Source organism: Phaseolus vulgaris, chromosome 8, assembly GCF_000499845.2.
Source record: "Phaseolus vulgaris cultivar G19833 chromosome 8, P. vulgaris v2.0, whole genome shotgun sequence".
Lineage (NCBI taxonomy): Eukaryota > Viridiplantae > Streptophyta > Magnoliopsida > Fabales > Fabaceae > Phaseolus > Phaseolus vulgaris.
The window spans coordinates 3971621-3999214 of NC_023752.2; the positions used below are offsets into that span (position 1 = coordinate 3971621).

Below are 27594 nucleotides of genomic sequence, written 5' to 3' on the forward strand. Positions count from 1 at the left end.
CAAAAAACAAGTTTATAAAAAAAATAACTTATTCTGGATGAATTTAGATATGTTGACCATTGAAGTAGTTTTAAATTTTAGAAGTGTTACTCTATAGGACGGAGCCAGAAGACTCGGGTCAATTTAAAAGATTAAAATTTATTTAATAAATATAGCATTGGCTTTGTTTAAAATGTTCATAATAATATATTTTTTTAAAATGATAAAAGAATATATAATAAAAATATGGTTAAATATAAGACAAACTAAGTTCATTAGCTTTTTTTAAAAAAATACTGTCATTGCTTGTAAGGTTCCTATGATTTTCGTACCATTCAAATACAAAAAGAAATGTGTTCGATAAGAATAATTCTAAATTAGTATTTGAAACTTTTCATAAAATAGTTTTTAAAAACTAAAACCATACACACCCAGAAAGAGGCAGTATATACGAGGCACAATGCAAACAAAAACAACATATCATTTACAAAAAGAAAAAGAAAAGGTCACACCACCATATCATTTGACGACTATAATGATTCAAAAAGTAGCATCAATTTCCAAAACAAAACCCTGGAGATTCCCTTGTTCTTACCTCTTAATGGGGTGTGACAGAAGAGTTCAATATCGATGAGATATACTTGTCTCTAAAAGCTATATTGTCAGTTTAGGCTAGCCTAGATTTAAAGCCAGGCAAGCTAATAAAACTCCCATCCATTGAACGTCGTCATCCATTGCAATGCTCAAAATGTTATATGTCGCCTCCTGCAAAATCCCAAGCTTTGTTGCAATAGAATACTAGAAAAAAATTATTTATCTAAGGAAAAATGCTCAGGTCAATTATATTCTAGCTTGAAATATATGCGACAGAAAATATTCACATCCAGCTTTCCTTACAATGCCATGCAGGTCAAAAGAAAAGGGAAGGGGGAAAAAGGGTCTGTAACTTCTAATAACTATTGTATGTGGAGATTAAAGAGGTTAAATATTTATACATACCTAGTTTAATTCATACATTAAAGATTATAGGCTAGTGAAAAGCAAAGATATTTTTAGTATAGTCAGGTGATGTCATGACTAGTTAGATTATAGACAATAATTTTTTATTCGAACAGTTAATCAAAGTACGACGTGTTTTAAGTCGTACAAGTTTTTATCCAAGTTTCTATACTTTAAAAGTAATAATTTTGGTCCTTTTTGTATGATAGGGGAAATTTGTCCTTCATTCTAATATCTTATGTTCCTTAAAAGATGGACGGTAGGAAATTCACAGATTATAAAATATACGAGGACCAAAATCGTTGTTTTCAAATTCCGGAAACTTAGACCAATTCTAACTTAAAACATTTTTTATCCATTAGTTAAATGATCAGACTCTGGTATATGCAAAGTTGTCAAAGAATACCTCTTCAGTACGCAACGAACTTCATTATCCTCTTGGGTCCGAATAGCAGAGTTGGCCTGTTTACAGTGTGCAACTTCAGCCATTAAGTAAGACATTTCGACCAATATATCCCCACAATAAATTATGACAGCCAATTACCAGTGTGTCTAGCAGACAAGGTTTTAATATTATTACCAAATGAAACTCCAAATCCTTGTATAGGATAGTCTTGATGTTGAACGCTGCATACAGCAGCTATATGTAGCTAAAAATTTAACTGAATGTTTTTTCAATTCATTACAAGTATAACGCGAAATCCTTGCCCAACACAATTGCCCTTAAACTTTAAAGTCAATATAGAGAGATAAAAAGGGCTGGTTGGATATGATATTTATACAGACAGTTATCATCTTAGAGTGCTATATATTTCTGGCATCATTTTGATTCCCTCCCTCGCAATAATACATGCTTTTCCTCATAAACATCTTCCAGTAGCCGACTACCCCACCCCATATAACTAAGTGCATATAGTAGAGGGGCTAGTCCAGCAAAAACAAATATACAGTAGAGGGATTCAGGGAACTGACTGACCAACCCAATCAAACTAAATTAAATCAGCAGAGTGATATCCTTTTTCTCGGGCTTTCAATTTTGATTACTAAGCTATTTTTACAGAGTCCTGTCCAAAGTGAGAAATTGTTGTATCAAATCCAATAAACCAAACAATTTTTTTTTCTTTTTTTATCAATTGATGAAAAAATCGACCTTTTCTCCTTAGAAGAAAAATGGGAGAAAAATTATATAAGGGATTTGTGGGTATTACACTTTCAAGGTTTGACCCTAGATTTACTAATTGAGTTTTAGATTAAAGCAAGGACGCTATCCAGAAGTTGTCAATGGCAGTTTCTCTAGATTGTTGATATGATAATTTTGGGCCATGATGGTAAACATACAGTATCTTAGTACAGTTCTGTTATAACTTTGTGCCATGATGACAACTTCCACATAATCAGAACAAACCCTTTACACAAATTATCCCACTTCTCACTGGATAGATACATCAATTATGGGACCGAACCACAAGTTATATATAAGATCAAATTTACATGCAAATAATATTTTATTGGACATTTTCTCATCTGTATTACGGAGGGGAGGATTCAGAGAAAAGAAAGGATGAAAATAAACTCAACTGACCTTGACAAGAGTATTCTTTACTTCTCGTAGATTATCTTCCACACACTTCCTGTGCTTCTTTTCAATTTCATCCCTGTCATCAGCCCATTTTATTTTCTCTTGAATTGAAACAAGCAGATTTTCTGATGTAGACAACCTATGTTTCCCAGTCATAAATTCTATTTCAGTACTAGTATTCAGGAGAGAAACTCTCTCACATTCTAAAAATAACAGAATGTAGTTAATTACCGTTTTGAAAAGTTCTGAACCATAAACAAGACAAACAGAAACGAAAAGCAAAAACCTAAGAATCAAAAGCTTTCTATAAAATACAAAGTTTGAGATATGTTGATGATTGGAAGTTCAAACCAACTTCAACCGATCTTGAATGCTAAGCAGACTAGAATACAGCCTATTTTCAAAGGAGGCCATACTCCAAAAGTTCAATATTCCGAGATAATGAAGCACAAAAATTATAGCTTTGCACTGATATCACCACTATCCATTCTTACTAGCCATGTTTACCATCAGATGATGCAATTCAAATACTTTTTTCCACATACAGGTAGTTAATTTACTAATAATCAGACATATGACTAAAATCACCTACCTGAAAAAATGCATTACCAGTTAGAGAGTGTCTCTATCATACTCCCTAGTTTAGCAGGTCTCAAGTCCCTACATGCTGCAAACTGGACCTGAAATTATCCTCAAAGATCAACTAAATTCCAATAGGGAACTTGTTAAATTAAAAAGCAGAAGGGATCAAAAGTGCAAATTTTAGAAAATAATAGATGATGTTGGGCTAGGACCACAAAGCATTGTCGCAGATGATCCAGCTTTCCTCTTACTAGTCCCTGATGAAATCCATAAAGCTTATTAATAACTATCTTACATCTGCTGAATGACTATTCAGAAAATGTTACAAAAGAAAATAGCACAAGCCAACAGATAAAATTCAAAATTTAGAAAAAAAGGTAGCATAAAGTCATGATAAATATATTTATTTCATATTTATAATGCATTTTATCATTGTAGCAAAAGAAAAATTAGCGAATTAGCATAGGACATAATGAAAATTATAAAACAAAAAAAAAGGGAAGGAAGACCATTTCATGAAATATATCTCTAGGCATTAACAGTATAAAATAGATCAATCACACAACAATTGCAACATTGTTCTCAAATCCCTCAGTAGCTGTTGCTTGCATTGTAATACCAATTTGCATTAACACAAATTATTCCCTTTATATGCAAAGATCTTGTGCAGATGTACCAAAAAATATCTTGTAAAGAATAATCCCCAAGTGTCTCCATTAGTTCCTTTAACAGATTGTATGTAATTTATGAAACTTACTATGATTTTTGCAGATGTATTATACTCTCTCGTGTTTCCATTAGAAAGATTTGATGTTATTATACCCTCATACTCCTCTCCCTCTTTTAATGAATTGTTTTATTATAATAGCAATGAATAAATAATCATAATAATAATTGTGGAAATGCAGATTCCATTAATATTACCACATTTGAGTTTGAGCAGAAATATATTATCATGAAGATAATGATACCTACCGAGTACATGCATTCATTAATTAGAAAATCTTGAAGTTCAAGAACATTTGTGACATCTAGTTCCTGCATCATTTGGTCATAGGCTAGTACCTAAAGAAAAATAAACACACACCTATAAAAATTGATTACAAAGGTCAAAAGATAAAGGGCTCAGTCTCAAAAAAGCAAAAGTTGACAGAAAGTTACTCATGTTCAATGAGAAAGAGATGACAATTTAAAATAACGACTTCGATTAAACAATTCTACACAATCAAGAAATAGATTCCAAGAGCTGGATTCCTCTTTCATTTTTTATAAGTTAAGAGAGAGCTAAAGAGAGGATACGATATTCTCCAAGTGTAACTAAAAAGAATATATCCTCCAAAGCAGAGCAAAGTAATTTCTCAAATAATCTTAAGCAAAATACCATGGACAAATCACAAACAAAATGATGGCAAGCCCACAAAGGACACAGACATGCCCAAAAGCCTTCTTGGCTAAAGGGCTAATTGAGTAGTAACCTGCATGGTGTAAGTGTAGAGCACATATTATAGGACCATTAACGTCTTCCTTGCTATAAGAAGCCATTTTTTTTGTCAACCTTGAGTATTTTTTGTCTAGTCAAACACAACTGTTTTGGTTGCCCTTAGTTTGAGATAGTATTCTTAGGGTTAATCACCGCATCCGAAGTATTGTCCGCTTTGGAACTTAAAACTCCGTCACGGTTTTATTCTTAAAAAGTGTCTTGGAAGGTTAAGGGAGAAAGGTGTATTTAAAACGTGATTGACCTTGACTCCTAAGCAATGTGACATACTGGACCAAATGTCAACCAAATTTTTCGGGTTGAACTCTATAATGATTATTTTTTGTCGATGTTTGTAAAGGTTTTTTTTATTGACATCACTAGTATTATTTGGTGGTTACTTTTTTAATTGATATTTTTGTTTTTGATAAGAATTGAGATGCCCTATTCAAAAAAGAAAATTAAAATTCAATAAATTAGATTTGTCTTATCCAAATTTAAAAATTAAACAATTTGAAATGAAAGCAATTGAAATCTAATGTGTTAGAATTTTTTAAAAGTTGTAAAATTCTCTATTTCAACACCTCTCAAGGATAGGAGCATCAAGAATGGGTATGAATTTTAGCCTGTTTCTTCTTATTATTATTTTTTTAACTTTAGAGTTTACCGTAGTTTGACGTACTTTATCTATCACAAAACCTAATCGCATAACAGATCTAAGGGTAAATGGGGAACACCATTAAAAAAGAGGCGAGTATTGCAATTTGCACAAGATGTAAAACAGGCACACCACAGCTGAATTTTTTACTCTAATTATATGAGGTATTTGACATTATAATCGTACAAGAACTATAAGCAAGTAGTTGTATTGTACGCACATTGTCAACAATCTAGAAAATGCAATATATGATAATAAATGACGAAGACAAGAAGGGTCTGCCAGCACGTAAGAAATAAATACAGAAATTAAAGCATGATATGGAAACTAAACAACCATTATAACCATCAGGGCATAAGCATCTAAATTCAGGACCTATCACACTACTGCGAAGGGGTGGGGGTTGGAGAATCACAAGACAGACCCAGCAGAAATAATTCATTTTTCACCCAGATATATAAGTGAACTTCCATTGATAACATTAGTTACACCAATTTAAAGCAAAATAGTAACACAAGATAGCCAATAACAGTAGGTCTAATAGGTAATACCTAGTATATCCCGTCGATCCAAAAAAAGGAAAGAATACCTCGTACGTACTAGCCAGTGTAAGAACAGTGAGTTGCTTAAGCTTGAGGATCTGATCAGGTATCAATTGCGGAAGACGACCAGCATTTTCTACGAGCCACTTAAACATTTTAATAAACACTATTATTTTATTTTTATTTACATATAAAATTAATGAGGAAACAGAGATGCTAAAAAAAAAAAAAATCTTTACATGAGGATAAATGTACGAGTTTTCCTTGCAAACCGCAAAGTAGAAACTATTACGAGTTGTATACAGGCTTCTTATATACAGGACACATCAAGCATAACACAGTAATGGTGGGTTATGACTGACAAATCACAAAATGAAAAATATGTCTCTGTTCCAGCATACATACCTTATATTATTTAAATTCACAGGTACATATAAACCCGAAATGTTAGTAATAGCTAGGAGAAGCATTAAGAAACTAGTGAGATCAATAACTAATAGCAGTTCAAGGCAACAAGTAAAAAATAAAAAATCCACCACACCATAATTGATGGTGCTGCAGCCAATTCCAAAATCATGGCAATGAAGTTAAAAAACTGTAATATATACTAACAACTAAAATGTCCTGCAGATTTTTTACGGGAAAAAGAACTACCAATTAATATCATGGGTAATAAACATAACCGAAAGTAGGACATATTCAAATACATTATAAAAAAACATAAAAAGGTAAAATTCTAAAATAATCAAATAAAAATCTAAAAATAACGACAAGCAATTAAATAAGTGGTGATATCACTAATATTGCCTGTCAATATATGAGTCCTCGTTTGTTTTCCTTGTTTTTCAATCACCCTTTCATATGATCTCACAAGTTACAACTTCCCATCTCAAGTCGCCAACATCCAGTGTCCGCAATAAGAATTATAAATTCAAAATTCATTATTCACCATGAAGATGTCATCAAATAGTAAAACATGGATGCTGCAATATTGATCTAACACATGAACAACATACTACTGTGGGAAAAGAAAAACAAACAAACAATGAAGGAAGGAAAATACTCATCATAAATGTAGTGAGGGAAAAAATAGCATAACAGTAAATCCATAGGCTTACTCGTGTAATCACTCCATGTTCCATATGCAAACAACCGAAGCATATCAAGATAAACAGAATTCTCAGTTGCTTTAAGCTGCGAGAAATCACAAGTGAAAGTTACAGCAGGACGTATAGGAACTATTTCACCGAAAAAATTGGCAAAAACAGAAGTCTCATGTTACTCACAAATTTTCATATTACCTAAAAAATGGACAACAGAAATTCCCTAAACTAATTATGCATTTATTTATATATAACAGTAATAATTAAAAATGTTCTTCATAAAACAGGAATAAACAATTAATTTAGGAGCTAATGTCACACAAATTTTCATATTACCTCAAAAAAATGGCAATAGAAATCACCTAACTAAATACTGCATTTATAATAATAACAACAACAGTAATTATTCATATTATTATTATTATTTAAAATGCCATTAAACATGACCAATTTTACTGCATCCAAAATGCAACATAATCACAGTGAACGCGAACGCCATAAATCAATAAACAAAACACCAGAGAATTATGAAGTCAGTTTTGCTTTTCCACTTCCCTTCACAAATCGACTACTGCCACTTTTAGAAACAAACAGGAGCAAGAAATTAGGTAAAGCTTTAAAAAAGTGCGGAGAAAACAGTGAAGAAAGAAGAACCTGTTGAAGATAGGGGAGGGAGAGAATTTCTGAGAAAGTGAAGAGGTTGCGGTGAGAAGTTGCTTCTACGAGGATGGAAGGGAGTGCGTTAGCATTGGAAGAAGCAAAGGTTTTCTTCACGAAGTATTCGATTATTTCCGATTGCTCCTGCTCCATCTTCTAACAGAATCAATTCGATTTGCTTCCTTTTCGAATTTGAATTTCGCAGAAATGGAACAGAACGAGGAGTTCGCTCGCTCTTAACTCTGGAAGTGAAAACAAAACGTATTTAGTGAAGTTCAAAATACTTTTATATTCAAATGTATAAATTTCTTAATATATGTATTTTAAAGTAACTGAATGTTTTAAGTGTATGATACGGTAAACTTTTCAGTAAATATTAAAATTATTTTTTGTAAACTTTTACGTATTTATTAAAGCCAATTTTTTATACAGCTATCAAAACAAATTGATCTATAAAATTGTTTAACAATGTTCTAGGAGTTTACATCCAAAGTAAATTCAATCCCAAATGATTCACACACAAAAATTCATTCCCAAATGAGTTCTCTAACTGGTTAATTATTACTGCTTATTCATCTCGATTTAAAAATAACCACATGCGATCTATATTATTTTTTGTAAATTTAAAATAATCTTTAAAAGTCTCTCTGGTTAATCGATCGTTGTGTCGAGTAATGTTATGTTATGAATTTTAATTCTAATAATTTGAGCATAACATAATCTTAATTAGAACATTGTTTTTAAATTTTAAAACGTGTATTTATCATAAATATTTGCAATTGGAAGGAAAAAGCAATTAATTAATTTATTTGTAATTGCATAAGATAAGTGATTTTTTTTGTCTCTCGGCGCCAAAACCCGGTTGTGTTGTTGTGATTCCCTTCTGCATTCCAAAACCTAACAAGATAAGGGATCGATCACCTTTGATGTACGATTCACACGGCAACACTGCGGCGGTGCAAGCCACCAACGATGACGCCTCCGCCAGCAAATTGTTCGCACATCTCCTTTTTCTCTCTCTTTTTGCCTCTGACCAATGCATGTGAAGGTTTTTTCATCGGTGAATTAGGAACGGGTTTATCTAGAAGCTGCTTTGTTTTTCTAAGCATGTTTTCCCCCCGAAAAAATTACTTAGAAATGTGATATTTTATTATGTTTTTATTATTAGTTTATGGGAATTAATTCATCCTTTCCACTTACTTTTGTTGCCGCTGTTTAGATTTTAAAACTAATACTCTCTGAATTTTTAATTCGTTACGTGTATTATTTTGTTCTACTTCGTGTTTTCTTGCATTGTTTGCTTGCTCTAGATTGGCTTGTCACATTGTGATAGAAGGTTGCATTCAGACCTGGCAAGATGAATATCGTAGAAGGGTTCCTTTTGAGGATTCTAATGTGAATAAGCATAAGCACTAATCTAGCTGAATCTTGTCTCATTATTACTGAATGGTTCCTTCCTTGGTAGCATAAAATGCTTTTGGTTTCTGATGAAATGTAACCTTGTATTGTATTTAAAGAGAATGTTGATTACTCATGCATGCCATGCCATGATGTCATGCTCAGAGGAAGAAGTTAAAACATGGTTTTGAAGAAACATTGATTCGATAAATTTCTTTTCGACTGATCCAATTCTAAGTGAATTCTGATTAAATCTACCCTCCTGTTCGTGTAATGGTAAAAGTCATGTACTATGTACGGGTGACAATCCATGTGGCATTGGTTCAGATAACTTTCATACTTGATTTTTTTTTCTCATTTTTTGTCACTATTGTATTCAGCTTTTATCAAAGTTTAAATGAATTACAATGTTGTTTACTAAATTCAATGAACGATTCTTTTTTGGTGAATAGTATTGTATGATAACTATTTTATCTCTATAAACTGGCTGTAGGTCATGTGTGAAAAAGGGATACATGAAAGATGACTACATTCCTCATATATCTGTTAGAAAGCCTTTTAGGAGATCTCCATTTATTAATCTGAGGTAGGACTTATTTCTTTAAGGTAATTGACTTCTTTAAGTTCTTGCCCTTCAGTTTGGTAGTTTGTTGGTGTTTTTGTATTGTTTGTGACTATATAGGTTACTTTGCTTGTTGGGCTGTTATTTGGAAACTTCTGTATCAGTTTGTTGATGTGGAGAAAAAATCAGACGAAGATGCTCCTGTAAAGAAGCAAATATTATCACTGGGAGCAGGCTTTTACACAACATATTTTCAGTTGCAGGTGCCTGGGTTCCCTTTATGAGCTCTTATAATTACTTCACAAGTTCTGTTTAAGAGCTATTTCGCTTCTACCTTTAAAACTATAGGTTTGCTATGTTTTGGAGACATGTGGATTGAGTGAAGGTTTGAATTGAATTAATCCAAAGCCGTTGCATTTAAATCTTGTTAAATTCTTATTTTGTGTTTTAACATGCTATGAGGACAATTTTCTTTTTTGTACCTGTTGGTGCTCCTTGGCTAAATGCCAGCTGCCTTTTTAATCTTAATTTTTATGAGACAGAATATCATACCTTGTGCAACACGAGACAAGGAGATTATGACAAAGAACTATTTTGAAACTTAAGTTCTCATGCGACGAATGTGTTTTTAGCTGAAAATTAATTTTCTTGGAGGTAGAATATAACTTCCTCTCAACACTGTGTGCATTATTTACTTAAGTTTAAGAAAAGTGGACAATGGATGAGGTGCATCAGTGTATGAATATGGAATTGTAGTTGAATAATAATGCTGATCTACTAATTGCCTGTTAACAAATTCATGGCTTTTGGACTTGTCTCTTCTTATTGGTGACTAGTGAGTGCTAGAAAATTTGAATTGGTGGGATAAGGCTATTGTTGTTGTTAGGTATACAGTTATGTATGATTCTATCTAGTATCCATGCCAGCTTTTATGACCAATATTTTGGCTTTCTCTCCTGGCTCTTCTGTTATTCTCTTTGTTTATTCTGATGGCACCAAGGGTAGTTTGGACATAATTACTTTTGTGTCCGTGTATAGATACTGCACTAATTGTAGAACAAACTCATACTTTTCACCTAAACTGAATCAGTTGCACTGTCTGAAGCTTCTGTGCAAAAAAAATCTTATTATTTTTAATCACACTGTTATAGGTTTGATGTTGCCTGTTGGTGAGGAAAAATGTTTCCTTCTTTACCCATGCATATTATTGCTGCAAAATACATTTGATTTGTGGTTTGATTACAGCCTTAGGCCATTTTTTGCTTGGCTTTATCCTCTTGTTAAAATGTTTACAATACTTTTCAATTTTATTTTTGGAAAGTCATAACTTGTTCCCTTTCACAGTTTATAACATTTAACAAATGGAAAATGACTGGAAAAACCCAAGTTTGAGCGTAAAAATTTTTAATTTTCCTTTTTTTTGTATTTATTTGAGTGCTCACACACACAAAATCGTTCTTAGAATAAAAAAAATCTGGTTTGTATCGTGCCCTGAATCGTAGTAGACTTGCATTTGGGTTTTACTGTGAACCGAGTTTAGTCACACAGCCCGGTTTGGTAAAATCCCTAAATTTAGTTTCTTTTAAACCGGGAACTGAACATAAATAAGTGGTTGTGGTTCTGTTGCTTCTCCTCCAACCATTAGCACAAACTCAGAAGTGTGTTGCCTGGGCTATGCTGAGAGTTTAAAATGACTTTATTAATTCTCAAGAAAGACGTAGGTATTGTTTCTATTTTTTTTATTTTGCCTTGATGATCTGGAAGTTTGTGTATAAAATTTACATTTTTTAGTGTTTTCTAATGTTTTAATGCTAAAGTCTATTTACTGATTAATAACATCTTAGCAATAGCCTTGGGGCCTGCAAAAATTAAAGAATAAATTTCGTAAAACAAATATGATATTCTTGTGTAGTCATCATGGTCCTTTTGTTGGGTCTGGCTGGACCAAGAGTACAACAATAAACTTTTCAGAACAAAAATATTCTTTTGATTGGGCAATATTTATGTTAAAGTCATGGTGAACAAACACAATGATAGAAATAACCAAATTTCTTAGGGTGGGAAGGGTGGTGGTCCCCCATCAGCTCTGCCTAAATAAGCATCAGTAATATTTGATTTTTCTTCTATCTCTTGGCTTCTCTTTTAAAGAAGAATTTTTCCTGGTTTTGTATTCCTATCAACATTTTAATCTGTTGAAGGTACTATGTTCTATCTATATCTTATGATTGCCGTATGATGGAACTGCATGATACTAAAGTTCATATCTCCATATGTAAGGCAGTTTTTCCCTGATCTTCCATCACCTCTCCTCTTTCTATCTACTTTATGGTTGGTAGCGTGTTTCTTTCTTGTTTGTAGTCAACAGATACTAAGTGTTAATACTTTACTGTTTAGGATTGAACGGATGGAATTGTTTGATGAATTTGAAGAGTGGTACATGATGCAGGCCAGTCAGCTTTTGATTAATGTTCTGTTGTTAATTGTTTGCTATAAAAAATGTTTGAATTCTGTTGCACGCAATTGCTGGGGCCCTGAGTGGGGGATCTAGACCAGAGTTAATCATCTCTCAGTTTAAGTGGGATGTGAATTGTTTGCTTTTATTTCTTCTTTATAAGATTCATTGGTGGGGGAAACGAAAAGTAAATAATAAATTTATAATCAAGCAAATTAGTAAAAGTATGTTCATTTACTATATGGGAAGGGAATAGGACATTTCCTGTATGGGAAGGGAATAGGACATTAAATCAATCCCCAAATAAATTGACCGGGTGTAATATCTTTCTTCCCTGGATTTAAATTATTGGATTGAAATTAGAGATCAAATCACTTTTCTGAACCATTTCTAGCAGCCTTAGATTATGACAATGATGATGATGATGATGATGATGAGTGAATAGAAGATATTAATTTGGAAAAAAGGATGGGCTGGGGTGGGGAATAGGATTCTGTTTCTGAAGATGATTCGAAACATATCAAAAATATAATATGGTACTTTAGGTTTTTAAGAACTATACTGGACAAGCATTGACTCTGGCTTTCACTTTTCATCCATAATGCAGGGCCTTTTTGGGGAATTTGGTTTTGTTAATAACAACAAAACTAGGCTTCCTTCCTCATGAAAAGCGAGGATACAACTCCAATGACACATACATATATTTATATTATATTTCTCTTGCTGTAGCTGTAACTGTTAATACAGTCCAGGCATCACGGTGGCATGTGCCAGCTCACTGGTATGTTGTCTGGGAAAAGGATTTTCTGATCAACTTGTAGTTATTGTATCAGAATTCAGAGCCATACGAGTGATTAGTATTTTTATAGATCCCTTCAGATATTGTTTATTTGACACAAAGCACAGATACTTTCCATTTTCTGCTAGCTATTTGGTAAAGAAAACGTGGTGGTGCCCACACAGCACCAACTGTTAAAGTCATACTCTGGAACTGTTTGGGGATGTCCATGTGGAACAAATACGAAAATAATGTGTAATATTCTTGCTTTTGAACAAGTTTTTCTATGTTTTGTATTGCTTTTAAAATCTTAACCAGTTTGTTCATCAGTATGTTAACTCCAAAACTCAGTAAAGAATGGGTACTCCAAAACCGGAATTAAAAACTGGTTCTTTGCTTATTTTTGTTTTATTTTTAGTCTTCTTAACTTGCTTTAAAGTATTTTTAATTAAAAAAAGTGTATACAGTTATAAATTATTTTGATTACTATTTTTTATGAAATATAACTTATTTATTTATATTAATTTATACTTTTTATATCTTGAATTGTTACTCAATATTAAATCAATAAACCATTAATCATAATTTTCATTGATACAATTACAGTTTTTAAATCATTAATACATGAGTTGTGAAATGTATGGTCAAACTTTTGGAAAGTGTGTTAGTCCCATTTAGATTGAATCTTTTATAAACATAATAAAAATATCTTATCTTATACGTTCTCGATAAGTTTTTTTCCAATATATTCTGGAAAAGTTATTTTTAAAAATTTGTGAAAAAGATAATGAAAGTCATTTAAAAAAATTGTTTCTTTTTGAAAAAAACGTTTTCATAATACATTTTCTGAATTTCAGAAATGGAACACATTTAATGTATTTTGGAAATGGGTGGGCCAGAAGCTTCTGGAAAAGATCAGGAAATCATCTAAAAAGATGGGTAAAATGGTCTTGTTAGAAATTGATGGGTTCAGGAAGAGTTTTGATGGGTGTAGGAAGAAACACCCATCTTTTTATTGGTTATGGCATTTTGTGATCCAGTTGGGCCTAACTGGATCCAAATTAGTTTGTTACTTTTTTTAGTTTATACTTATTCGATTTTAGAAAATGATATAATAAATAATAATAATAATGAAATAGCCTTTATTTTTATTCATAATATTTGTAAAACACTATTTTGGTTCTCAGTGTTAATAAGTTTCTAATATTTCAATTAAGTCTACAACTAATATAGATTCGGGGGATTAGAATGTTCGTCATTTTGTTTCCTCTTTCCCTAATTAGATGACACTGTACTTTAGCCAAGGAAGGTTCCTCGATGGATTCAAAACAAATCGTGTCTAAAACAGAACAAAACGTGACTAAAACATAGATTTTTAACGATTTATTTACAATGAAACGACAACATAAGAAGTTACATTGGGAGAGAGACGATGAAAGCCGTTACTAGCAGTTCTTAACACAATGACCAATGGAAGGTGCATTGTTTATTGTTGCAGATCAATTACAGCCGACAAGTCCACTTTATTGTTCAATTGAAACAATTATCCTTTCTTGGATTTCCATACAACATGACACCCACACAAAAATCTCTGAACTATGAAACACTTGTACTATCATTGTTTTGTACCTCATTTTATCATTCTTAAGTAACATTTTAATCATTAAAGCCAAACTAAGTAGAAACAAGAAAAAATACTCATTTTGAATTTAATGTCATTTTGAGAAGAATTTTTTTATTAGATTTAAAGTTTATTTTGTAATAAAAATATTTTTAATTTGTATTAGTTACTCTTAGTTTAGACAAATTAAACCCTATATACAAATCTTTGCATGCACATGCATGGTTATTTGTTTACATCATAACACAAGGGTGAAGAGAATCAAAATGATGCTGATCTCTGAGATTAATTATTAGGACCACTAGTTGCATAAGTAACACAAGCTTAGCTCTTAGGTAGACCTAACAAAAAGAAGTTTGTCTCTATAATGAAATAATAATAGTTTTTGTTGCATGGAGTTGCAGAAGCCAACCAGTTTCCTCTTCCTATGTCAGCATGCTCCTTGCTTTGAATGGTTGATTCAGACATTATAAAAGACAGGGAAAAGAAGGTTTTATTAGAAATTGGGTCCACAGGGAAGAAAATGAGCTGGAATTGGAATTTCAATGTGACAGTGAGATACATGGAGATTGTGGAAGAAACGGTCCCTCTGTGACTTTTTGGAAGTGAAGAGAAGAAATAGTATTATTATATGAATAGTTTTCTCTGGATCGGTGTGTTGCCCCCACCACCTCGTAGTACCTCTTTAATACTCCATTATCACTTTTTTATGCCTTCCTTCATAGCTCAATAACACCTATCACAATGAAAAATCCTTTATTATTATTGCAGCTTTTTACTAATTTCTTCAGAGCTCTTTTTACAATGATTTGTTTCCACTTCCAATTAATAATATATTTAGATTTCAGTTTCCGACCATTCCAAACTCGACACTCGCTTGTTCGGTTCTGTTCGATTCTCTTAGGTTTTGTTCGCTTCGGCTCGCCAAACTATATAGGAGAGGAATTACAGAAGAATTGAGAAAAAATTAAAAATTTACAAATTTTACCATAAAAAATGTGAGAAATAGTCATTTTAGAATAATTTCATATTATCAAAATAATTTTTAGATAAATTTCTTCATGAAATTTTTTAGAACAAGCTTGAACATGAAAATAATAGGTTTATAAGTAATTTTATAATAATAGGATAATAAATTACTTATAAATAATAACATGTTCTCTAACACTCATTTTAACATACTATCTATTATTAATTAAATTTTATTAAAAAATAATTCTTTTATAAAGGTTTATTTTTTTATAGTTATTTTTTTTTTTTATAATCTTATCTTTCAAGATAGTTCATAGGTTTGCTACTCCAGTGATCAATCATCTCTGCAAAATCAAAATCCACAAACTTCAATTCAATCACAATTTTCAATTTACTCTTTGCAACTTTCAAGAAAACCTAGAACTGCGTAAACTTATCAGAAATTGACTAAAAAGACAGAAAAATGAATACTCTCCAATAACCAAACAGAGATTCAAATTGTCCAATCCAATTTAAACATGGAATGAAACTTAAAACATTTACTCATGCTCTTGGTTTTCCAATTAAAATTAGAAACAAAACTTTGCAAACAAAAAGTTAAAAAAGAAAACCTTTACCTTTTTTAGTACTATTCTCTCAATGTTTGAATTTGTTAAACATATTCCTCAATTGTAAATCAAAATTCTCCTTCAAGTCTCTATGCCTCATCACCATCTTCATCTTCACCTAAATACATTTTATGTTAATTTTAAATTAAAAATGGTTACAAGTAAAGAATTTACATACTAAAAATATGTGTAACTAAAAGTAAAAAAAAAATCAAAATAAAATAAAATGTGCAATAAGAAATAAATATAAAAAATAAGATTAAGCAAAATGTTATTTTCTTCATCTTTTAAATATAGTATTTAAAAAATATATCTAAATACATTTTTTAAAGTTTAAGAATACATTATACAAATTTTATTAAAGTTAATACTTTTGTTTCATTTATTATCTATCATAATTATTTTAGACTTTAAGTGTGTCTTTATAGAGATGATAAATTTTCTAATAAAGAAGCTTTAAAGCATTCTAAAAGTTCGTTTTTAATTGAATGTTGCTTTTATGGTTGTTGATAAAATTAATGTATCAGCATATCTTTCAAGAATAACTCATGGAATAAATAAGACTGAATTAGAGTAATTGTGTTTAGGTAATAGTAGTTTATTGATGGGGTTAGGTACTCTAATAGTATAAAGTAAAGAAAAAAAAAGTAAGAATTTATCCACAATTGATATAGAGTTGGTGAATATGCTTTAATGAGAATCATGGTATACAATAGTGATATGATAATATATGATTAACATAAAAAAATTATTTAAATGATACATAGTCAAATTAATTATATTTCATTTTGTTCATGTTCATATATAAAAAAAAAATGCACACTCCTAATGTAGAATAAATGTTTTTTCACTCATAGTGAAATGAGTGCAAAGAATATTTTGTACTCAAAACAACTTTTGAATCTCATAATAGTAAGAAAGTGGGGACTTTTTTTTAATGAAGATTCTTGTTTTGGATAAAAAAGAAGTAAGTTTCTTAACATGGTGTAGAAATCAATCTTTTTAAGAGAATTCAATTTTATAAAAAAATTTCCTTTTCAAAACTGAATGTTCCCAACCACAGACTCAAATAATGTTACTAAATAAATAAATAAAAACAGTGAATTTATGTTCTTTCTTTATTTGTTAGAAGGATGGATAAAGGCATTACAAGCAAAATCTACATGGAAAAGTTATTCCAACAAATCGAATTTGATGCTTTCAAACTCTACAAAATCATTTCATAAAAGAAAACTTTATTTTGTACTAACCAGCATTAATTCCAAAATCTTGAAACTTTTGAGTTGGATGGAATATGTGTGGTCTTGGAGAAGCTTCAATTTTTGCTTACTCATTTCACTACCACTGTTTCAATAAATTTTATATTTCCTTGCATGCCTCTTATTTTATTTTCTTCTTTTTAATTTTATTTTAACAGTATAAATATTATTTATTTAATTTAATATGGTACCTAGCATGATCCAATTGAGAAAAAGGGAGGGAAAAATGTGAAGATGAGATAACAGAAAAGAAAATAAAAAGAAGTTAAGATGAAGAATATTTTGATAGAAACATAATGCTTTTGTAAAGAATTGGATACTCTTGTATGTGAGGAAAGCAGGGGTAGGGTTCCATGGTTATTCTCATTGGAAAGTTGAAGAAAGAAAGACAATGTTAACTTTTTTTTTTTAAATATGTTTTTAGGGCATTAAATATAGAGAAGAAGAAAAGGATATGTGCATGTGATGTGTCTTGAAGTGAAAGGTATGGTGCAAGGAAATTTTGTGAGTGAAAAAGATAAGAAAGAGTGTTTCACTAGTTTTGAATTTTTCTTTCTTTCTTCTTTCACTCTCTTTTATCCTTTGCTTTATCTAAAAAAGGTTCCACTTATGGTGGAATATTCATGCATGCTTCCTATTACACTTCAGTCTCTGCATTATCCTATGCTTTGTGATGCTCTTATTTCAACTTTTCATAAAACCAGATTGCTAAGAAAAAGTGCCAAAGTTAGTGAAAACTTTAGTCAAGATTGTTTTAGTACAATCAAATTATATTTACTTCAAGGTCTCGTAACTCGAATATTGTGAATTTTAAGACTAGAACGTATAACTTGAATATCGTGAATTTCAAGATTATAACGTAATTTAAATATGATGAATTTAAAGATTACAATGTAATTCGAATATCTCGAATGTTGTAAATTCTAAGACTACAAGGTAACTTGAATATCATGAATTTTAAGACTATAACGTAATTCAAATATCGTAAATTTTAAAACTACAACGTAACTTGAATATCGTGAATTTTAAAATTAAAATATAGCTTGAATATCGTGATGAGATATTAGGATCTTATAACTAAAGATAAAGATATCTTATATAATATATAAGTGAATATAAATTTATTTTATAGAATTAAATTAAATTTAAAGATTATTTTTAATATGATATTAGAATCTTATAAAATTTATTTTAATAAAAAATTATTAGGTTTAAACATATTTAACTACTTTCCAAACATGCACTAAACTTCAATTTATATATTTTTAGCAAAAACCTAATTGGATTTTAAATCATATGTTTGATTCGTATTGAGAAGTAGAGAAAATCTTTTGACTTTATTGCCTGGGTGTTGGTCTTCATCTCACACTTTCCAAATCTTCTTTATTATCTCTTTTGCTGTTTCTTCGTTTCTGGGTTAGTGCATTTTCTTTTTATAGGACACTTTTTATTATTTTAAGAGAAATATCATTAACATAATTTTACAAATACATTCTTATTATTTAAAAAACATAAATAGCTTTTTGATCTTTCATAAAATTACAAGCTTCACTTGCGGTTATCAATAAAAAAAACATTATTTTTTATTGATAAAAATTTGCACATTTTAATCCTCGTAATTTTTATCTTTATTTTAATCTCAGTATTTTATTGACATATATTTTAAGTGATGAATTTTTCATTAGTCACAATGTCAATGATCAAGTAGATGACAAATGTATCTTCTTCTTTTTTTTAAATGTTTAGAGTTTGCATTTAATGGTGAAATTCAAAGAGAATAAAGATAAACAGTGTAAGATTTTTTTCAGGACTTTTATCCTTGTTTGATTTCATGGTCAAATAGAAAATAATGAAAGATAAAAAGATGCGAACTTTAATTGAAAGAAAACATTTGAATTTGTATCACATTAATTATTTTTTTTCAAACAAAATGATTACAAAAAATACATGTTATAATTCAACTCAAACAATGATATTAAGTTGCTTAACTAATTAATAACTGAATACTCAGATGATATTGATAAACGTTAAAGATCAAATGAAAATAAAAATTTTAGGGAAACCAAAATAGGAAAAACTTTATTAAGAACCAAAATTAAAAATGTAAAAAATTATTGAAAAATAAAAGGCAAAAAAATACTCTTTATTATACTTATATAATTTTTAATCACTCCACGTATCGATTGAAATATGAATATTCAGTTATCATTTTCTTTTCTTAAACTTGATTAAAAAGTTATTTTGGATTGATCCCTTTAGTTTTTAATTATAATATATGAGGGCTTGTGATGAAAAAGCAAATTATGTGAGACATTTTTAATGAAAATTAAAGTTGATGAACAATTTTCAATAGTTGACTTTCTGATGTAACAAGCCATATCTGACACACACAAAAATGAGAGAAGGAATCAACAGTTTCTTAGTTTTTATTTTTCTTTCACAAGCCAACATGTAGTTGATTATAATTTATTATTTACTTATTATTCAACCATATATAAAAAAAATCTTAATTTGAATTATGAAAATATGAGATATTGAACGATCTAATCGGGTGATGATTTTTTTGCGTGGTTTTTACCACAAATTGAAAAAACTTAATTAAATGGAAAAAAACATCACTAATAATACTGGTCACTTAGATTATCTAACGAATAAATAGTCCCTAACATTATTGTTGCATTTCGTAGTTTACTATAAAAGCACATGTTTTTTTTTTCTATTTTTCCTTATAATAAGGATTAAATGAAAAAAAAGGAGAAGGAGATGAAAAAACTAACTTGGTTTTACCAAGGGAGTTTACCATAAAAACCATTAACTATGAGAAAATAAATATTTTTTACGCTTATTTTTATAATTTGAATTGAATACTTTCAGTTTTTAAGGAATTATTTTTTTTATTCTTTATATTTTTAATAGTTTCCACTTTGGACCTTTAAATTTTAACATTTTTTAGAAATTAATTTCAGTTTTACACACTTTACATCTTATAATTTACTTTTAAGATAATAACAATTAAGAAAATGTGACAGTTATGTATAATATTATGTTGTTATAAAATAATTGATACCAGACTTTAATAATTTTAATTTACAAAAAAGTATTTAGTATGAATAATTCATCCCAATTTCTTAATTTTTTGGTCAAACGATAAATTATTACTCCCAATTTCTTTATTAAATCAAACTAGACTTATAATTTTAGAAGAGCATATCATTTTATGTGGAATTATTTGTTTTAAGTTATATATATATATATATATATATATATATATATTGAAAGTTGATCCGGAGAATTTTGAAATTACTATTATTATTGTTATTAAAATGTCGGTGTGGTGAAAAAATTCTGTATATTAAAATATTAAGTCAAGGTTTGCTTTAAAATGAGCTCTGGAGTTGAATTACATAAATTAATTTTTTTATTTAAGAATTTAATGTGAATTTTTTGAGTTGAATGAATTACACAATAATGAATGTAGTAGTAGGTGATAATACTTTGCAAGAATGAATTAGCACAAGAGATATATAATTTATAGTGTATATTTTAATTATGCATACAAATATTCGTTTATTTAGAATTATATATATATATATATATATATATATATAAATATCCATATAAATGCATTACAAATTTACTAATTTCTATAACTCATCAAAAAATATCATCAAGTAATATATGTACTAAATGTAAAATCAATTTATGATGATATTTAATTGTCAATCCTATTAATTTCAATCTATTTAACTTAAGTGCACCTTTAGATTCACTTCATAAGCTCACATTTATTCTCAAAAGCATATTGATGTATCAACGAAATAGCTATTTATACAATTTCCTTAATCTCAATTATATAAACTATAAAAGACTTTTTAATACATTATAAGATTTTTTTTTGTTCAAGAAGAAAGTTAGGGCAAATTAAGAAAACAGAAATCTTTGAACACACACTAGACTAAAATAAACCCCAATTTACAAGCCACAAAAAAAACATTTTGAGGATAACATGTGTTATTTCTATACATTTGTAATGTTAAGTTCCAGAGATGAGTAGCTTAAAAAATAGAATTAAAGAAAAGGGTAAAAATGGTGACAGCATTGAAGCAGTATTAAATCCCCATTGAGCCACCGTGATTAGTTGTTTTAATGTTCCATTATCAACAAAACCACAGAACACAGTGTTTGTTAATAAATTCGAAAGAGAATAGAAACAAAGAAGAAAAGATGTAATAAACAGGGACTTGTTTGTTGGAGCCTAAAACGCACTTCCAAAGGCCATTCACTCACTCACTCACTATGACTCTCACTCCATCATTTACTTAAACTCACCAACACTCTCTTTTCCCACTCTGCCTTCCCCACGCGCCACCATGGGTTGCACGGCGTCCAAGCTAGAAAACGAGGACACCGTGCGTCGTTGCAAGGACCGCCGCCGTCTCATGAAGGACGCCGTCTACGCGCGCCACCAACTCGCTGCTGCCCACTCAGACTACTGCCGCTCCCTCCGCCTCACCGGCTCCGCCCTCTCCACCTTCGCCGCCGGCGAACCTCTCTCTGTCTCTGACCACACCCCCGCCGTCTTCCTCAACAACTCCCAACAACCACCCCCAACCATCCACCATACTCGCCCACCCTCACCACCCCGCCACCACCACCACCACCACCGCCACCACTCTCCACCACCCTTCAACCCTTCCCTGCCGCCGAAACTCGCCCCCATCCAACCGCGCCGCCGCAAGCAGCTGCATCCGAAGCTCCCCCATATTCTCTCCGACTCGAGCCCCTCCTCCACGCCGCGAAGCCAAGTGTCGAATTTTCCTTCGAACTTTTTCCCCACCGCGCATTCTACATACTCCTCCACCCCTTCCCAAACCTCCTCTGTTTGGAACTGGGAAAATTTCTATCCTCCTCCACCTCCTCCCGCTTCCGATTACTTCCCGGAAGAACAGCGATACCAGCACCAACACCAACAAAAAATCCCCGAAGAACAACGATATCAGCACCAACACCAACACCAACAAAAACTCTCGCAGGCTCAAACACAAACACAAACACCTTCCCTTCACTCTCACAAAACACAAACACCCTCTCATTACTCCCACAAAACCCAACCCACCAATCCCCAAATTCACGACTCCGACTCCGAGAGATCTGAATACGATTACTTCGACGGGAAACTGGAAACTCAAAAAGCTTACTCCCACTCTCGCTCTCCCTCTCATGTTCACTCTGATTCTCACTCTAATCACCATCTTCCTGAGGAGTATACCGAGACTGAGAGGGAAGAGGTTCAGTGCAGCGAGTGGGGGGATCATTACAGCACCACGAGTTCATCCGATGACGATGATGATGGGGTGGAGGAGGATGTGGAGTCCCCGTCCGAGATCAGGACCCGGTCAAATTTTGGGTCGTCCATGCGGGCTCAATCCGTTGCTGCTGGGGGCGGTGCTAAAGGGTTCGACTCTGCGTCCTCCGTCGCTGAGATGAAGATGGTGGTGAGGCACAGGGACTTGAGGGAGATCGTGGAAGCTATTAAGGAGAATTTTGATAATGCTGCTTCTGCTGGAGATCAGGTCTCGGAGATGCTCGAGATCAGCAAGGCTCAACTCGATCGCAGCTTCAAACAATTGAGGAGTATGTTTAACAAACTCAAACAATTTCTTTCGATTATTTGGATATTATCTTTTGTTGGTCTCGAATCAGAATTGAAAAACAGAAACTTTGAATCTATCAAGAGAATAGTACTAAAAAATGTAAAGCTTTTCTTTTCTAACTTTTTGTTTGAAAAATTTTGTTTCTAATTTTAATTGAAAAACCAATTTGAAGAGCATGAAGAAATGTTTTAAGTTTTATTCCATGTTTAAATTGGTTTGAAAATTTTGAATTTGTGTTATGGATTGGACAATTATGAGATTTGTGTTTGGTTATTGGGGAGTATTCATTTTTCTGCTTTTTGGGTCAATCTGTGAAGAATTTACACACAGTTTTGGTTTTCAGTGGATTGAAAATTGTGGATAGAATTGTTTGAATTGAATTTTGATGATTTTGATTTTGCAGAGACTGTGTATCACTCGAGTAGCATATTGAGCAACTTGAGCTCGAGTTGGACCTCGAAACCACCACTGGCGGTTAAGTACAGGCTGGACACCGGTTCGCTGGATGAACCGGGCGGTTCGAAGAGTCTTTGCTCCACCATAGAAAGGCTTTTGGCGTGGGAGAAAAAGCTGTACGAGGAGGTTAAGGTAATTTTATGTTAACTTCCAGGGCGGTGGTGTTATTTGGATAATAACGTGGTTCCCTTTTTAGAAAAATGAATTATATTTTTCGAGAGCATAAAAAGGTGAGGGAAAAAAGGAAACGGTGTAGGTTATGTTGGACTTTGGTTGCGTAAGGTCACAGCAGAATTTGACTGTTAAGTTTGAAAATGACCTCCTTTCCCTTTTTCCCCATTGTGAATTGACCAAAATGGCCTCGGTTGTTGGGACCAACCTTTATTATTGTGGTACAAATAATGCTCCATCATAGAAACATACTTATCCCCAAAATGCTTTTACACATGTCCAGTAATGATTTAAGTGTATATTAGGTGATACGGTAAACAGTGTTTGTTTGGCCATTAATCATTCATGGTTTGGATAATTTCCTCATTTGGAGGGGCGGTGCTTGTCTTAACCAGAGTCTTAGTGTAAATTAGCATGAATTAAGCAATTCGCTAAAATTATTTTAATCATAATTTATTTTGTGTGAAATGCCTCAAATACCCACACCCTTAACTCTTTTACCCCATTCAGATGAACTGACTAGAGAGGAACCCAGCTATTTACAGATTTTAAGTAATTAAACCACTTCTCTGTTTCTTCAAGTTTTGTCTTACATGTCATTGATTGTTCACACTCAATTGGGTCTATTTTACTATTTTTTGTTTCCGCAAGCTATGTGTGAATGGCAAACATTTTCTGTCACATATACATGTGTGTGCAAACTTACTGAAAAAGGCACATTTCTTTAGACTTACGGCATTAAAAGAAAAAAAAAAGTAATGCCTAGGATATTGTTATGGATGTTTGAAATCACCATAAATGTTGTGTCCAACTTGGCTGCTTTTTTACCAAACTGAAGTCAGGTGGTTCTGTTGCATTTATTTTTAGCTAAAAACCTCAACCATGTGGTTTGGAAACGAGGTGTGCTATGCTAACACTTTCTACAAATTGTGTTTGAATTAAGGCCAGAGAAGGTGTTAAGATTGAACATGAAAAGAAATTGTCAGCGCTGCAGACTCAGGAATACAAAGGAGAGGATGAAGCTAAGATATTCAAAACCAAGACTTCCATAAATAGGCTGCAGTCACTAATAGTTGTTACATCTCAGGCTGTGTCTACCACCTCAACTGCCATTGTTGGCCTTAGGGACTCTGATCTGGTCCCTCAGCTTGTTGCTCTCATTCATGGGTATGTCTCTTCTGCAATAGCTTTACTGTTTTGGTAGCTCCAGATGTTGGATAGCTAAATAATCTAGTTCTTGTACATGAGATTGGACCATTATTACATCATTATTCACAAAGAAGGGAAGAACTATAGTGATTATCTATTAATCCAATTTTACAACTAATCATGCATATGGGAGCTCACTGACGTGCTTATTTTCACTGCTGTAAATAATGAACTTTAATAACTTAATTGGCTCCCAAAAATTGTCTAGTATTTTGGACTAATGAAAATTTCTTGTGTTTTGGTCTTATTGTATCCATTTACAAACTAAATGTGATATTATATTTTGTAAATGTTGATTTGATCTGGTGGAATGTGTGAACTTTGAGCTGATACAAGTGACCAACCTTATTAAAGAACTTTTAAGTTTAACTGTAAGAAATGAAATGCTTTTGAACTTTTTCAAATGCCCTCCCTCATTTACCTCGTGCGAGTATGCTGCCTAATTTGGGTCAAGAAAATCTTGGGTGGTAGTTGAAACCATTATGGCTTACCGCTCTCGTATGCCACTTGCTTTATCAGCTCTGTGTAATTGCATGTGCTTCTTTGTACCAAACTGTCCTACTACTGCCTACCTCTTGTAATCAAATCTTGGCCCACCAGTGCACTGTCAAAATGTTATTTTGTCTTTTTAGGCTCCATTTGAGCATAACTAATTTATTGATGGAGTAGGTATGTTAAACCATATGATCGGATAACCCTTGTTAAGATTCTGAACCATTTGTCTGGGTGTTATAAGCTGTAAAAACTCATTGATTTTACTGATATTCATCTGTTTTTATTTTTCTGTTCCAGATATCCTATCAGGGTCAATTTTGCAGTAAGATGTTATATATAAACATATGATAGTATGACTCTGCTTAGGGTAGTGTAAGATTTGCCACAATTTGGCCAAAAAATAATGTTTAATAACACTCTTGAAATGTAAATAACAGATTGGCAAGTCAAATTCTAGCAAATCTAAAACTATATTTCTATTTTTTTTTTATTTTAAATATTTTGATGGCATAACTTTTTCTCTTAACCTTGGATTGGTTTAAAATTTTATGAGCTTGATATTCACCATATAAATTTTGCTGCCATTGTAAACAGCCGAATCATGAAGGCAAGATGTATCCACATTCTGTGTAAATCTTCAAAGTGGCAGATGATTATTGAGCTGAGTCGGTGCATATAACAATATAGGGGCATGACATGAGAATAAATCTTGATAGTCACAATTCCGAGTATGGGAATGGAATTGGGATTATCTGTCATTCCCTAGTGTTTGCTTATTTTGTACTGAAGCAGAGATTTTTTTTTTTTTCAATTCTGAAACATCCAAGTACTTAGGTGCCTTAATTTTTTACATTAAGAATTTGTCTCCTAGCAATAATTACTTAGCTATTATGTTTTATATTAAAAATGGGGATGGCCTGCTCAAGATAACTGTTTTGTCTTATTATGTTTGTGAATTGTGATGTGTTAAATTGTAGATTTATGTACATGTGGAAAGCAATGCACAATTACCATGAAATTCAAAGCAACGTAGTGCAGCAGGTCCGTGGCCTTGTGAACAGATCTTCAAGAGGTGACTCCACTTCTGAACTGCACAGGCAGGCTACTCGGGACCTTGAAGCAGCCGTCTCAGCTTGGCACTCAAGTTTTTGTCGCCTTATAAAATTTCAGCGGGAGTTCATCTTCTCCTTGCATGGCTGGTTCAAGCTCAGCCTTCTTCCAATCAACAATGATAACATCAACAACAGCAGGGACAACTCTGATACATACCACTTTTTTGATGAATGGAAACTCGCACTCGACCGTGTTCCAGACACGGTTGCATCTGAAGCCATCAAGAGCTTTATCAATGTTGTCCATGTGATATCTGCCAAACAAACTGAAGAGCTCAAGATCAAGAAAAGAACCGAGACTACATCCAAGGAACTTGAGAAAAAGGCTTCCTCTCTGAGAAACCTAGAGAGGAAGTACTACAGTTCATATTCTATGGTAGGCATTAGCCTTCCTGATACAGCACCTGATGGACAAGGTTTGGATGCACGCGATCCACTGGCTGAGAAAAAACTGGATCTGGCAACCTGCCAAAGGCGTGTTGAAGATGAAATGCTGAGGCATTCAAAAGCTGTGGAGCTAACAAGAGCCATGACCCTCAACAATTTGCAAACAGGCTTGCCTGGAGTGTTTCAGGCATTGACCAGTTTCTCTTCCTTGTTCACTGAGGCTCTTGAATCAGTGTGTACCCGTTCATATGCCATCAAGTAGGTAAGGTAAATTCATTTGTTCTGCATGGAATCTAAGTTCTTCATAAGGGCTGGGATTTTTTGGCGGCAAGCTCTCATTGCTCTTACTATTTTGAGTTATATTTTGAAGTGTAAATATGAAGAATTTTGGGGTTCCACCTATTTCGATGGAAAAAAGGGAATTTTCTTATTGTACAGGGAAATTTCTTGGTTGATTGTATCAGAGGATTGGAATTTTTAGTATATCAATAAATTATACGCATTGTGCTTTCATGTTCCATCATAAATTCTTTTCAAATGTTTGTTTCTCTACCCCTCAAGATTCTGTATATTCATTCCTCTGCATCCAAATGAGTTATGTGGGGACTACGAACATGTTTGGGATTTGGATGATCCATTAAATCAGAACTCCATGATTCCTGAAAATGATTGAGTGTAGAAACTTTTACATTATGAATATATGAAAATGTTACCTGAAGGGCATCATCATATGTGCAGTAAATGGTTTAAGACCTAAATATACTAGGGTGGGTGAGATAAGATAGCTGTGAAAAATACTTGTACAACATCAAAAAACCCTTTATGTTAGATTTCCTCAAAAGGAGGTGAGTGTGGTTATTGAGGGTGACAGCTAATATGGACAT

The 27594-nt window shown here is 32.2% G+C and overlaps 3 protein-coding genes across 7 annotated transcripts; 2 read left to right on the forward strand and 1 right to left on the reverse strand.

Annotated features, from left to right (window-relative positions):
- Positions 1 to 442: 442 nt before the first annotated feature.
- Positions 443 to 7878, reverse strand: LOC137826167 (COP9 signalosome complex subunit 7-like). 2 transcript variants are annotated; one of them, XM_068632035.1, is made up of 9 exons: positions 7574 to 7878; positions 6935 to 7010; positions 5864 to 5952; positions 4115 to 4204; positions 3352 to 3396; positions 3167 to 3237; positions 2561 to 2696; positions 1385 to 1440; positions 443 to 744 (listed from the first exon to the last, which is right to left on the reverse strand). In XM_068632035.1, exons 1-9 carry the CDS (start codon positions 7727 to 7729, stop codon positions 723 to 725), a joined length of 741 nt encoding a protein of 246 aa, XP_068488136.1. In that variant the 5' UTR covers positions 7730 to 7878; the 3' UTR covers positions 443 to 722. The 2 variants fall into 2 exon arrangements, with proteins under 2 accessions (XP_068488136.1, XP_068488137.1); XM_068632036.1 differs by lacking the exon at positions 4115 to 4204.
- A 514-nt stretch (positions 7879 to 8392) lies between these two features.
- On the forward strand, positions 8393 to 13053 carry LOC137826709 (uncharacterized). Of its 4 annotated transcripts, none has more exons than XR_011083575.1 (4): positions 8417 to 8570; positions 9468 to 9580; positions 9701 to 9799; positions 12596 to 13053. XR_011083575.1 is itself a non-coding variant. In XM_068632798.1 (3 exons), the coding sequence occupies exons 1-3, from the start codon at positions 8503 to 8505 to the stop codon at positions 12807 to 12809; spliced, it is 375 nt and encodes a 124-aa protein (XP_068488899.1). In that variant the 5' UTR covers positions 8393 to 8502; the 3' UTR covers positions 12810 to 13053. The 4 variants fall into 4 exon arrangements, 1 of the variants encoding a protein (XP_068488899.1); XR_011083573.1 differs by having other exon boundaries at positions 9468 to 9560; positions 9657 to 9799; XR_011083574.1 differs by having other exon boundaries at positions 9468 to 9560.
- Positions 13054 to 21330: 8277 nt separating this feature from the next.
- On the forward strand, positions 21331 to 27237 carry LOC137824847 (nitrate regulatory gene2 protein-like). The gene is made up of 4 exons (XM_068630524.1): positions 21331 to 22860; positions 23284 to 23468; positions 24451 to 24674; positions 26189 to 27237. The coding sequence occupies exons 1-4, from the start codon at positions 21597 to 21599 to the stop codon at positions 26970 to 26972; spliced, it is 2457 nt and encodes an 818-aa protein (XP_068486625.1). The 5' UTR covers positions 21331 to 21596; the 3' UTR covers positions 26973 to 27237.
- Positions 27238 to 27594: the final 357 nt, after the last annotated feature.

What these genes read in the sequence shown, in the direction of transcription:
- LOC137824847 (XM_068630524.1), top strand. Translation starts at nt 21,597, where the DNA reads ATGGGTTGCACGGCGTCCAAGCTAGAAAACGAGGACACCGTGCGTCGT. An exon ending in CAGCTTCAAACAATTGAGGA is followed by an intron (nt 22,861 to 23,283) that starts GTATGTTTAACA and finishes TTGATTTTGCAG; the next exon opens with AGACTGTGTATCACTCGAGT. An exon ending in AGCTGTACGAGGAGGTTAAG is followed by an intron (nt 23,469 to 24,450) that starts GTAATTTTATGT and finishes GTTTGAATTAAG; the next exon opens with GCCAGAGAAGGTGTTAAGAT.
- LOC137826167 (XM_068632035.1), bottom strand. Translation starts at nt 7,729, where the DNA reads ATGGAGCAGGAGCAATCGGAAATAATCGAATACTTCGTGAAGAAAACC. An exon ending in CACTGGCTAGTACGTACGAG is followed by an intron (nt 4,205 to 5,863) that starts GTATTCTTTCCT and finishes ATTTTTCTTTAG; the next exon opens with GTACTAGCCTATGACCAAAT. An exon ending in TAAAGAATACTCTTGTCAAG is followed by an intron (nt 1,441 to 2,560) that starts GTCAGTTGAGTT and finishes CACTGTAAACAG; the next exon opens with GCCAACTCTGCTATTCGGAC.
- LOC137826709 (XM_068632798.1), top strand. Translation starts at nt 8,503, where the DNA reads ATGTACGATTCACACGGCAACACTGCGGCGGTGCAAGCCACCAACGAT. An exon ending in GACGCCTCCGCCAGCAAATT is followed by an intron (nt 8,571 to 9,467) that starts GTTCGCACATCT and finishes AACTGGCTGTAG; the next exon opens with GTCATGTGTGAAAAAGGGAT. An exon ending in TCTCCATTTATTAATCTGAG is followed by an intron (nt 9,561 to 12,595) that starts GTAGGACTTATT and finishes TCCATAATGCAG; the next exon opens with GGCCTTTTTGGGGAATTTGG.